The sequence below is a fragment of the Pyxicephalus adspersus genome, chromosome 11 (genome assembly GCF_032062135.1).
Source record: "Pyxicephalus adspersus chromosome 11, UCB_Pads_2.0, whole genome shotgun sequence".
NCBI lineage: Eukaryota > Metazoa > Chordata > Amphibia > Anura > Pyxicephalidae > Pyxicephalus > Pyxicephalus adspersus.
In genome coordinates this window covers 32502803-32516235 of record NC_092868.1, presented here as the reverse complement: position 1 = coordinate 32516235, position 13433 = coordinate 32502803, and the positions used below count along the sequence as shown (strand labels likewise).

The 13433-nt window shown below is 37.5% G+C and overlaps 1 protein-coding gene across 1 annotated transcript; it reads left to right on the top strand.

The window, feature by feature from the left end:
- Nucleotides 1–1108: 1108 nt before the first annotated feature.
- On the top strand, nt 1109–13191 carry CENATAC (centrosomal AT-AC splicing factor). Its single transcript, XM_072427263.1, has 11 exons — nt 1109–1265; nt 1331–1497; nt 3241–3339; nt 5438–5504; nt 5594–5656; nt 7216–7271; nt 8555–8642; nt 9279–9309; nt 9885–9968; nt 10675–10807; nt 12980–13191. Exons 1-11 carry the CDS (start codon nt 1146–1148, stop codon nt 13041–13043), a joined length of 972 nt encoding a protein of 323 aa, XP_072283364.1. The 5' UTR covers nt 1109–1145; the 3' UTR covers nt 13044–13191.
- The last annotated feature ends 242 nt before the right edge of the window (nt 13192–13433 follow it).

Below are 13433 nucleotides of genomic sequence, written 5' to 3'. Positions count from 1 at the left end.
TGCACAACTTTCCTCCCAATTAGGACTCTCCATAGCGGTACCCTAACAAAACAGTCTCCATATATCCCCTGAAGAAGTCAGTGGGTAAAACGCGTAAGGTTACGAGACAGCCTTTCCTCAATTATGTAGGGAACATTGTGTCTAGTTTTGGGTTCTTTTCCCATGATGCTAATGGGAAAAATACCAAATCAATATGATGTACTGACCTATTTTTTTGTGTAAAAGAGTTATTTTCCTTTGTGTTTAATATAATATAGTTGAAATTGCCACAAAAGAACCCCGTCTTTCTCTCCTTTTCGTCATTACTTTAAAGAGGAACTAAACTCAAAAATGCCTAAAACAAACAAAATGCACCTACCTTCAATCCCGCAGAGCAGTCGATCAGTCCGGAGGTGTCTTCCATCGGGTCCCAGCATTCGCCACTGAGCCGGCGGGCCGGACACCGCTATCTGCTCCTCTTCTTCCGGGTTCTTCTTCCTATATCACCCGACCCAGGGGTGAGATCAGGTGATGTAGGTTGAAAAAAAAACGCATGTGCAGTGAGATCTGTAAATTTTTCTCTTCTCATGAAAAGGCTCCTTCTGCGCATGCCTGAAATGCTCCGGATCGCGAAGAAGGAGTAGCCAAGAGCCCCCCGTGATGTCTGACATAGGTATCCTGGGAGGCTTTGCGCTCCCATTCATTGTTGATCGTCATTAGGGGGCCGAAAATATGGCGATGCTGCACAATATTTATTTATTTATTTATTTAACAGGGTGTTGCACTTAAAAAAAAATCATAATTTTACCTTACATAAAAGGGTTGTGTAACCTTTTATGTAAAGTGAAATTTCTAAGTTTAGGTACGCTGCAACATAAAAGAGGGGTGGCACCATCTTTAAACCTAGGAGGCAGGAAAGCACCAACACATTTTCTCTATACTACAGTATAGATCTTTACAAGGATGTTGTGTGTGAAGCTCAGCACAAGTACTGCACTGGCACCATGCTGCTTTTATTGCACACTACTCTAACTAAAAGCTTCCATTAAATTACCTGCAGAGACGTCTGCGTCATTTGACCGGTCACGTGCCAAAACAATACAATCACGTGGCGACTTCCTGGTCACGTGCTGTGCGGTACCCGGAAGTGTTATTCCAGTGGGGAGATGGTGGTGTATGAGTGCGCTGTGTGCCGTAAGTCTGTGTTTTATAGCAGAAGAAAACATGTGTATGAGAAGAAACACCAGGAGAAGCTGCAGGCTGTGCTACGCTCCTTCGCCGATAAGGTAAGAAGAATGGGTGGGTGAGTGATCTATGTATCGGTAGCAGAGCTCATGGCTGTGTCCCTCAGGTGGAGGCCGCCCGGAAGATGATTTCGGTAGCCGCAGTGGAGAGGTTTGATCCGCTGGAGCACGAAGAGAAGTTCTGGTGTTATTGCTGTGAGGAGGAGGTGAAGAAACACACCAGTGATGGCAATGTGGCCGTGTTATATGGAGGAATGCTGGAGCACATACACAGGTACCGTGCTGCTTATACTGCACACCTTATTATTATTATCACACAGCATATATATATATATATATATAGCACCGACATATTACACGGCGCTGTACAGAGTCCATAATCATATCACTAGCTGTCCCACAAGGGGCTCACATTCTAATGTCCCTACCAGTCTCATGTCTCTACCATAGTCTTATGTCTATAATACAGTCTAAGGTCAGTTTAGGGGGAAGCCATATAACCTTTTAGAATGTAGTAGGAAATCACAGTACCCAGAGGAAACACACACAAACATGGGGAGAACCTGCAAACTCCATGCAGATAGTGTCCTGGCTGCGAGTGCTAACCACTGTGCTGCCCATTTCTATGATTTGTAGGGGGATGGTGGGAAAGAATCCTTTATTATTTTATTACAGGTTGACTTTGAAAAATCCAGCAACCCCCCAACCTGAGGAGTGCCAGATTTTCAAACGTTCCAGATTTTTTACAGTTGTATATGCTGTATATAGTTAACAGAAGATTACTACCTGTACAGTTCTTTTAAATGGATGCTGAATCTATAATGGGGCTATACAGCAGCAAATAAATGGGAATGAGCAGGAAAGTGGTGCAAGCAAGACCCAACAGCTGATTCTGGAGCACAGCACCATCAAAACATAAACGGCGCCTCCAGAAAGCATTGTAAATTTTAAAATGTGCTCCAAAATCCATGAGGGAAATCTGAAGGAACTGGATTATTGATGGCCACATTTTTGTATGTAAACCTGTATTACTTTATTACAATCTGGTCAGTCCTGGGGGTCTGCCTCACTTCCTTCTTTTGTATTACTAGTATAGTATTCTATATAAAGGGTGATGGGTAGGATAAATGCCCTCACATGTCATGTATCCTGTGCGTTGTGTCATGCAATAACATGCAAAAGCAGCCCAGTCATGAGTGAATAGACTGCCGACATCCTATATTGTCACCATTGTTTGTACAGGGGACACAGAAGAATAGTGATGTGATCATGGTATGTGTTTGTGATATACTGACACTTCCAGCCTCATTGTGCTGATCCCCTGTCCTGACCTCATCCAGGCTCCTGGTAGCCCTTGCAGATCAAACAAGGTTTCCCAGGTTGCTGCTAAATGCAGAGATTGGAGATCCTCTGAGTGTGAAGGAAAGAGCAAAATTATCTGTTTGCAGTTCACCAGGATCACACATTTTAAAAAAATGCCAGCCATACTATTACCTTGTGAATAGATTTCACTAACTTGATATGTGACAATGGTCCCGATTTATTAAAACTCTCTAAGGCTATAAAGGATACACTTTCATCAGTGAACCTGGGTTATCCAGCAAACATGGAATGGATTTCTTAAAAGCAATTTGCTATTTGTCAGCAAATGTATTCAGTCCTGGACTGGATCCATTCCAGGTTTGCTGGATTGCCTAAATCAAGCCCTGTTATTAGGTAGCTAACACTACCTAACTTTTTCTTTTTGGATTACATAGAAAGTTGTTAAAATATACGCAAAGGCAAAACTTCTTTTTTTGTTTGTTTAAATAGAGTGGGGGAGTGTAAAACCCATGCCTGCTCTTTTTTTTTTTTACTGTCTGTGTCCCTTTACAGGAATAGTAAAAAACTTTCTGCTCTATGTAAAGCTTAATACAAAACTTAGCCAGACATACACTGTAAAAATAAAATAAATAAATAAATGTGAACTTGGAGAATGGTATAAATAATGAGAATGGTTGTTTTTTATATTTCACAGCCCAGAACACACGAAGGCAGTAAACAAATTTTGGTGGACACACCAGGCTGATGTAAAATTAAAAGCACGTTTTTCCCTCACTACAAAAGAGTTTGAAAGGTGAGTTACTGAGATTAGAAACCATTGACGTATTTAAACACTTTGACGTTATATGCAAAAAATGTAAACAACAATTGTATGAAAAATAATTCTTAAGCTAACCAGTGCAGCCTTCATCTAAATCTCCAACTGGAGGAGTAGTATCTGCTGCTGAAATCTTCAACATACAGCACCTATAGGCGCATTGGATGCCTATAAAACCTTCTGCTGATTGGTGAAGATCTCCCATCCTGCTTCTTGTGTAACTAGCGTGTCCTGCAGGAAAAAAAGCTGCAGGGACATTGGAAAAGATTCAGGCATCAGACACACTTGGTGCTGCCTGACACAGAGGGCCTGATTTAATAAAGCTCTCTGAGACTGGAGAAGATACACTTTCATCAGTGAAGCGGGGTGATCCAGCAAACCTGGTATGAATTTCTTCAAAGTTATTTGCTAGCAAATGTTTTGTATCCTGGCCCAGATCTGATCCAGGTTTGCTGGATCACCCAGCTTCACTGATGAAAGTGTATCCTTTCCAGCAGACCTTTTGGCTGCAATGGAAGCAGTGCAAATATTTTACCAAACCCTGACTAGCACCCAGTGCTTACCATTTGTCTCTTCTTTCTTTGAGTTGGGGGTTACAGTTAAAAAGGGCTAATTCAGATACTCATTCTGGTTAAAATTTAATGATGCATTACAAAGAATCCGAATTTTTTGAACAATTATGTATGTTAACCTTTGGTCCATCCAGCTACTTACAGGTACTGTGATAATTTGACCACCAGATGACCTTCTGGTTAGACTTTAAGGCAACCACCCAGCTATGGCTTATTTTGGCAAAAATAGTAGCAATCCACTAGAAACACTGCACTTGGCCCAAAAAAGGGCCACAGTATGTTTTCAGAGGTCAAGTAAAGTGTACAGGAATGGCCATCTCTAATGTGTGGAGGCAGCTTTAGAAAAATGTGTTATCTGACAATAGGTAAGTATTGAGGGTAAAATATGAACAATATAGGGATAATTACAGTGGAAGACTTTAAATTTACAAGTAGTCCCCGAGATAAGGACATCCAGCATAGGGACGCCTCCTAGATACGAACAGGGCTTCCATGCTCGCTCCTGTGGGGGACAGGTTTGAAGGGGGTAGGAGGGCGGTTTGCATGACACAGCTGAGGTTTTGGATGATGTTAAGGACTGAGCTCTTTCTGCAGCCTTTTGTAATTCTTTAATGACCAAGCCAAACTCTGCAGTTGTTTCTCTTTGCAAAGCACAGCTTGCTCCAGAAGTTAATGAATGTCTAGGCTCCAGTGTTTTGTTTTTTTGCTTTGCTTATGAATAACTCACAGTGAGGATTTTATACAGTAACTGACACAATGCTGCCCAATAATATGTTGAGATAAACATCTATCCTAATTGCATTTATTAAAATAATGTACCTGTTCCTACTTACATACAAATTCAACTTAAGAACAAACCTACAGTCCCTATCTCGTATGTAATGCAGGGACTACCTGTGCATAGTTACCTTTTATTCGCTCTCCATGACCCCAGCAAGGAGATTTTCTCCTATCTCTAGCCCTGCTTTCACAGTGCCAATTCGTGGAGTGAACATCTCTTATTCTATTACTATTTTTAAATGTTTCCTAAATTAAAAACTTTGGTCAGGCTAAAGAGAATGAGATATTTACACTTAATTTTCACAAGCAGCAAATAAGCTTAAAAGAAACTCTACGCACCAGAAGTCTTTCCCCAGCATATTTGTTTTCCAATGTGATTACTTCACAGGTTAGCAACTCATATGGCAGGGTGCAGGTGGCTGAGTTTCTGAGAGAAAATTTTGACAATGAAATACTCCAAAAGGCTTATAGTTACTTAGTGATGTTTGTTTGCTAAAAATATGTAAATATCCAAATGTCCAAAACTTGGCCACCGTTCTGCTACCAGATGAGTTTTTCTTTTGGCTTTTTTACAGTGATTTTCTAGCACTTCCTGGTTAGATTTAAGTACTATCTGCATTATCATATGAGATCTTTCTCTCACTTATCCATTATGATTATATTTAGTTCCTACCCCCTTCATCCGCTGTTTGCTAACAAATATCACTTGTGTGTGTTCTAAGGTTCAAATCTTCTATAATCAAAGCCCTGGAAGTTTATGAAGAAAAGGAGGATGTTCTTATTAAACAGGTGGGTATACAATGTAATCCTCACATATAAGGTCATTTTGCATTGTATGGTGTCTAATGTTTGTTTTTCTTTTTGCTTCCTTTTTACAGATGGCTAATCACATTCAGATGGTGGAGCAGAACAGACTTGAGATATTACAGAATGCCCTAGAGGTTTGTTACAAAAAATCAACAGACCTGTATCCATCATTAATTAGATTTGGTTACACACCATATTGTTTCGGTGTAGCAGATGTAAAAGTTAAATTTATATTATAAATGGTGTCATTTTTACTCATAATCTAGAAATTGAAGTGTCAAATATGCCTGCAAGTGGGGGCATGCGAGTCAGCAGCTGGCATTCTTATGAGCATAAGAAACTTATTGAGGCTTTTTGAGGGAGGCAAGACAGCACCTGGTTGGTTTATATTTAACAGTCAAGCTTTTTCTGTTCTATATATTTTTTATAAATATCGTTACCTTATGTAATTTGCTTTCCATCGTATGACAATTTCACAGCTACAATATACTGTACTTTCAAAAACATATACATGCAACAGTATTTGAACCTTAACGTACACATGTATAGTATAGTATAGTACAGTGATATTAGTGATGCCACATGCCTAAAGTAAAAAAACTAGTTTTTAAAAATGCCTGAGAACCCATTTGCTTCTTTTCAGTACATTAAGTCACACGAATTGCACTAAGGCAGTTCCTATTAATTGAATTGTTTCCCAGTGCTCCCTAACATGCATTTTGAACACACTGCTATCTGTGTTGCCAAGCTTTGTGGTAATCTACAACACAGATGTGCAGGTTCACCTTATAAAGAATAAAAGAGTATGTAAAGCTAAACTTCTTTTTAATAAGGTTGGGAAGAGTTTAAACCCCTATGAAGTTATTTAGAGAGTAATAGAGTTATTTTTGCTGCCTGTGTCCTGCTAGGGATATCATCGTTACTGCCTGTCCTGAAGCTACCACAGGAAATCTCAAGATGTTATTTCAGATAGTTCACTATTGGAGCATTTTCAGTGGGACACTGAATAGAGTAATTGGCAGAGGGTCTAACCCTATTTTTTTATCAAATGCCAAATAAAATGTTTGCCTTTACATACACACTTACCTAAACTGTGTCAAGGAGTACTATAAAGTATGACATCATAAAATGTAGGTTTGTGTTTTGGAAAACCATTTACCAAATTAACATTTTGAGTGCAAACCTGTTATTATGTTGATCAACTTCGTATCTGTCATAAAATCTACTATAAAACTATTTAGCATTTGACCTCAGGTATTCTACTTTAGATCTGTTCCAGGATTTAGTAATAGTTTGCTACAACAAGGAATATAAGTGTATGAGTTTGAAGGAGTTGTTCCAGTTTTTAATGTAAGAAGGCTATGCAGGGCTTGCTGTAGGTTATTTATGTAGAACGGAATGTACTCGATTGTTTCCTCTGGACAATCATAATACATTTCCCATTTGTCCCCCAAAAGCTTTCAGGTGCCATCTTCTGAAACAGTTGTTAAATAGACCATGTCAGTATAGGAGGGTTGACATTTGTTTCATGTTTTCCTAATAATTGTGCTTATATTTTAGTTGTTTTTTGTTTTTCTTATTTGCTATGTATTTTTCCATTGCTTGTTTATTTGTTTAACATAAACAGGAATGACCTCATAAAACAATTTAAGATATAAATACAACTGTTAACATATCCTTAATTACAATACAGAAGGATGATGAAGCTGAAGAGGAATCCCAGGACAATACTATGTATTTACAATGCAGGTAAGGAAGTTTATTATTTTTCTAAAAAAAATATGTTTTCACTGCTTACCTCTTTCTGGTATTTGTAAAATTTCCAAAAAAAGAGCTTTATTTCTGTTTTGTTCCAAATAAACAAGTTTGCCCACATTTTGTATTCTATGACTGTATTGACCTATACCAGAGCTTTAGGAGTTGATGAAGTTGCTTTTTCTATCAAAGTGGTAAAAGCCACAGCTACTATTAGCTTCTTGCTTGCTGTCATGTCATTGTGTAAAAAATGTACATTACTTCATGTCTTGCTGGCAGTGTTATCATTGGAAAAGGAGCAGAAGGGAAAAACCTTCTCCAGTTTATCTACACCAGCGGTCCCCAACCTGTGATCTGCAGCTTTGGCCAGTGCACCCCCCCAGCGAGGTCAGGGGAAGGATCCCGCTTGGGGGGGCAAACCGCCCAGAGCCACGCACCATGTCTCCTGTATGCATCGCAGGCTCAGGGCCATGGGCAGGGTGTGTCTCTGGACACAACCTGCCCACTCTCCAATCGCAGGCCCATCGCAGATCTGAAATCCGTAAATGTAGTGGTCCGTGGCGTCCAAAAAGGTTTGGGAACACTGATCTGCACAACATGATGTACAGAAGCACCAAAGTATCCTAATTGTTATACAGGATCAATTTAGTGCAGCATAATCTATAAACACTTATTATATCTTATTAAAATAAAAAAGTCAATATACATAATCATCATCATAATAATCAACAGATATAAAAGGATTTTAAACTGCTTTCAATGGATTTTGAAAACAAATCAATTTTTAATGTGTTTTGGTACAGTTTTACATGCATGTTATAAGTTGCTAAAATAATCATGTAAAATACATCAATAATAATGTAAATAATGTATTTAATAAAATCTGATTGGGGCCTTTTTAATTATCCACAACCCCTTGACTATCAAAGTCTTGTACCACCCATCACGCCAATCAGAGGGTTAAACAAGCAGACAACTGAAAGCTAAAAGCTTGTTTCATGCGGCTGTATACCCACCTGATCTCTCACTTGTGGCCCAATGGTGTGTATTTTTAGGGCCACTTTTAGGGTGAATCTAATCTGATTATAAACCGCTGCCTAGAGGCAGTATTTGGTATTTCACTGTTTCAGAAATGCACATGCCAGACTTTAATTTTAAAGGGTCTCTGCTTTCAGAAAACCTTAACAGTGTTTCAGTAAAATTAAAAAATAGGGGTAGACAGAGTTTACAGTGTACTGTTCAGAATCTTTAGTGACTAAAGAATTATGTCTCAACAGTGCAACAGCATCCAGTTCCAGCAACGGGCCTGGTCAATTTGAAAATCCATTCATACCAGCACCATCTCTAACATATATCGGTCAACAGGTAATCTTAATTCATTGTTTTAATTTATTTTTAAAACAGCGCTGTTTTTATATATAGTTGCTGTAAACAATGATTTACCATTTTATAGGTTCCTCAGATTTATAATTCTGAATGTGGTTGGATATTTTTCATATCAACAAACAGTTTTAATTATGCCCACAGGCACACTAACTAATCAGTTGTGGCGTAGTGTACAGTTAACACATTTTTTTATGTGGCAAAAAGAAGTACCACTCTGGAAAGTTTCTGGAACCTGTTAGTAGCCTACCAGACTGTCAACCAGGGCAGAATAAACTTTAAGCCCTTTTTTTGCATCCCTTCGGGCTCCTGTAAATTTCTCTTACTTGGACCAGAAATTAATTTTGGTTTATTTCTTTCTCACTACCTTTTTCTTTGCTCTCCATTCCTTTTCTTTGCCATAATATTTTGTTCCTATGATCTCTTATAATTTATCTTCCTAAAAAAAATTGGCACAAAGCCATTTATAATGTTGGGGGGGGGGGCACAAATATGCGATCATAAAAACTGTAGTAGCTGTGTCTAATAGCAGTCTCATGTAATGTTTCTTCAAGTTCTGACCACCACTGATATAACTAATCTACAACAGTTATTAATATGTTTTTATTTATCCCGTAGGTGACTACTGACAAGGGCAACGTTCACACAGGTAAAAGGGGTTGGGTGGTGGGTTGGCAGATATGTGTAGTTTGCGCACAACTTATATATAATATTCTATAAGTAGTTGTAATTTAGATTAGATTGTTTGAAACTAGTTTATTTGCTGGTGGAGACATTGGGCCTGATTTATTAAAGAGGATACACTTTCATCAGTGAATCTGGGTGATCCAGCAAACCTGGAATGGATCTGGTTTTATATTCAAAACATTTGCTAGCAAATACCTTGAAGAAATCCATTCCATGTTTGCTGGATCACCCAGCTTCACTGATGAAAGTGTATTCTCTCCAAGCTTGGGGAGCTTTAATAAATCAGGTCCATTGTGTGTGACAAGTGTTTGGCTTCCCTTTTTGTATTTCTAAACTTCGCTAGCAGACAGTTAACATTGCCACAGAGGTGTAATGTAGGGATACTTATACAAGTTTAAAGTATATTTCTGGAATTGTGTTTTTTTTTTTTTTTACCAGAGCTCTGCACTTTGTTGCTAAGTTTTTAGAGGGACCTGCATTATTTTTGGGCTGCAGTGTAAAAATAGTGTGTTATAAAATTGTATTCCTAATATTAAGGTGCTGTTCCTCCATGGATGGTCTCTGAAGAGGAGGAAGCAAATACAGAGATTGGACCATCATTAGAAAGCTTTCTAAAACACAGTAAGTAAATATATTGCAATAAAATATGTTTATAAATATACCAATTTTGTAAATGTTATGAGGATAAAAAACATTTAGAAGGGGTTGTGATAAATAAAATGTTTGTAATCTCTGACTTTAATAAATATAAAACAACTATATAGCTCCTCAATCACTTTTTTTCTTTTGCTGTTAGAGAAAACCCTTCCTATTTAAACTGATGTCTCCAGTTGATAACAAGCGTTTACTTTGTGAAAGCTAATTGTAGCACTGCCTATAGTTTTGTGCCACAAACTTCATGCAAGAATAGCTTTGTAAACAATATTGTCTCACTATATTGGCCCTGATTTATAAAAGCTCTCTAAGGCTGGAGAGAATACACCTTCATCAGTGAAGCTGCATGATCTAGCAAACCTGAAATGGATTTCCTAAAAGTCATTAGCTATTTGTTAGCAAATGTTTTAAATTCTGGACCAAATCCTTTGCAGGTTTACTGGATCACCAAGGTTCACTGCTGAAAGTATTTTATCTCCAGCCTTGGAGAGCTTTAATAAATCAGGGCCATTGTCTCTTGACAATACAAAAGGAAACTAGTCCCAAAATAATCAATGTTAAATTCAGCTCGTCAAAAAATGTACTGCCTTTTTATGCTTTAGTCAGAAAATGTGAATCAATCTTAACTGCAAAATTCAGGATTTTAAGAATATTGTTCTTTTTCATTTAACAGGAGAGATGATGAAATTAAAGAAACTTCCTCCAAACAGAGTGGGTGCAAATTTCGATCACACTGCTCCAACTGATGAGGGCTGGCTTCCTTCCTTTGGGAGAGTGTGGAATAGTGGAAGGAGGTGGCAATCCAGGTATATTATGTGTTTATATATGCATACTCCTTTAATTCTCAATTTTGAAACAGTTTATAAGTTTGAGGGATCCATGAAGTCGCCAATCTTGTTGGCCAAATGATTTTGACCTTTTTTGTTCACAAAAAGTTTGTTGATTTTCTTGCCCATTAACCCCCCTAGAGGTAATCCCGAGTGTGACTCATGGTGAATTCCACTTGCAAAAAGCGGTAATCCCGAGTCACACTCGGGGTAAAAAAACAAGCTCCACTTACCTGCGTTCCAGCCGCTCTGATGCCGGGGCGTTTCTGCATTAGGGGGCGCTGCACGCATCAGCAGTTAGATGCGATGCACAATGCAGGACTTCTGCATTGTGCATCGCATCTAACTGCTGATGGGAGCAGCAATAGTAAATTCCTGGGGTGGTGCCAGCAGGAAATCTGCTTTTAAATAGTTGTTACATTAAAAAACACTACACAACATATAATAAAAATCAAAGTACATATTTTAGTGCACCAAACATCATTGCCCAGTGCCCCGATTTACATTTATGTCCCACTATTATCCCAGACCTTGATCTGACCTTTTAAAAATTTTTGATAAATTAGTTTTTTATAAATTACATTGTTGTGGTCCATTATTTCATTATTCTTTAATATTATATTACAATTTATGGTTATAATATAATAAATCAATATAATTACCATACCCAGGAGTTAATACTAGGAATTACAGGCCCACAATATAAACAAAAAATTCTATGCAAAAAAAAAAAAATAGGATCACTTTTTTGCTTTAAAAAACTGACAGAATTAGAACACTAGGGAGGGGGCGTTATTGAAGAAGAAAGTCTTTAACCTTTTAATCATAGTGCCCCCTACAGGTGGATTGGACAAAAAAAAATGTCTACTATTTTTTAAGTTTTTCCTGTAAAACCTAGCTTTGTTTTCTAGCAAGCTAAAATCCTGTATTATCTATATTTTTTTCTTTCCTATTTAATTCCTGCATTTAAGTTGATGCATAGATTGGGAGAAAATTTTTGGTGCTAAGTAGAGATGCTACATTTTAAACTAAACATCAGATCATACCAAAAAGGTTTCTGCTTGCTACCAAAGACAATTTAGTATAGCAGTGGAGAGCTTCTTGGTTCACCAGTGATTGTGCCAACCCCGAATATACAGAAGAAATAAACAAAATTGACGTGTTTTTTTTATTTTCAATAGTGCTAATTGTATTTAGTGATAACACTCATAGAATACAGTTGATATACTGAACTTTCTACATTCATGACATAGGTTACCTTTGTCTAGTACAAATAGGATGGCAAGTTTCCCACTCTTCGCCATCTAAATTCATGTTACTATGTACATTTGATTTTACATTACTATGATTATGTTTTCTGAGTCTTATCACTGAATACAATTGGTACTATTGCCTATAAATGCAACGTGTCCATTTTGTTTTTTGCTTCTTGCTTGCTAGCAGCCCATGCTTTTCAGTCTCGAAAATATACTATTCTAGATTTCTCACCTTTATTTCAGATGATTATGCAGAGATGAACATGCCAAGCCTCTGCATTTTTGCTGTGTCGAGCAGCATGCCAAGTTAGTGATAGAATCTCCTTCCAGCATTGGTTCTTACAATGAGGGCTCTCATTTTTCCCATGTGACTAGCAATGTTAATGACATTTCAGTCAGCTTGTGTCCCTAGCAGATGTATAGCAACAATGGATTAAAAGCTCAGTTTTTACAGCACATGCACTGTGCTGAATAGAAATTTAGAGCCGGATTTATCCAAGAAAGTGATACCTTTGGCAAGAGAAAGTCTGCAAACTGCAGTGTTTGCATAGGTTAGTTATAGGTTTACAGAACATATCATTTTAATTTGTTTTTGACAGCAGAGTGAATTTTTTCATTAATATGTAATTTTCATGTTTTACTTACTGCATTGGTTTACATGCCAGGCAACAAGTATTTTTAGAAAAAGGACAGCAGTAGCTCCAAATTTTGCTTATGGCTTTCTGGCACCTACAGAAGCCAGCTAAAGACACCCATGTCTTTTAGAGAATATTGTGAATTCTTACACAAAGCAGAATTGTAATTATTTTAGTGCTTTTTTTGGAGATATTTATCCTTATTATTTAACAAATATTTTGTAATCTCCATTTCTCAAATTTTGTTTTCTTGTCCACAGGCATCAATACAGAAAAGAGTCTGGCATTACTGGCAAAAAAAGGAAACGCAATGAAGATGTGTAAATTGCAACATATTCCTTATTTGATTCTGTGTGACTTGTATCTATTAAATGTAAATATGTTATTTTTATTAGCATTCTGCTTAGATTTAAACAAACTGGTATTATGTATATTAATAAAGTGTTTACATGTGTGTATAAAGTAAACATAATGTTTAAAGTTTTCTTTTTTCAAGGTTTAAAAGGAAGCTTTATGTAAACTAAAAAATGTTATTTGGAGCAATGTGCTTTTTTTAATGAGCTCCATTCTATTAAGCATGCTTATTACAACTCAAATGAGTCTCTTTTTAAGTAGTGAATCTGACCTTCACTGAAACAGAATCTGGCAGGTCCATGTGTTTCAATGCAAGTAACAGATTCTCCACCAGGGAACAATATAGGGAATGTCTGATTC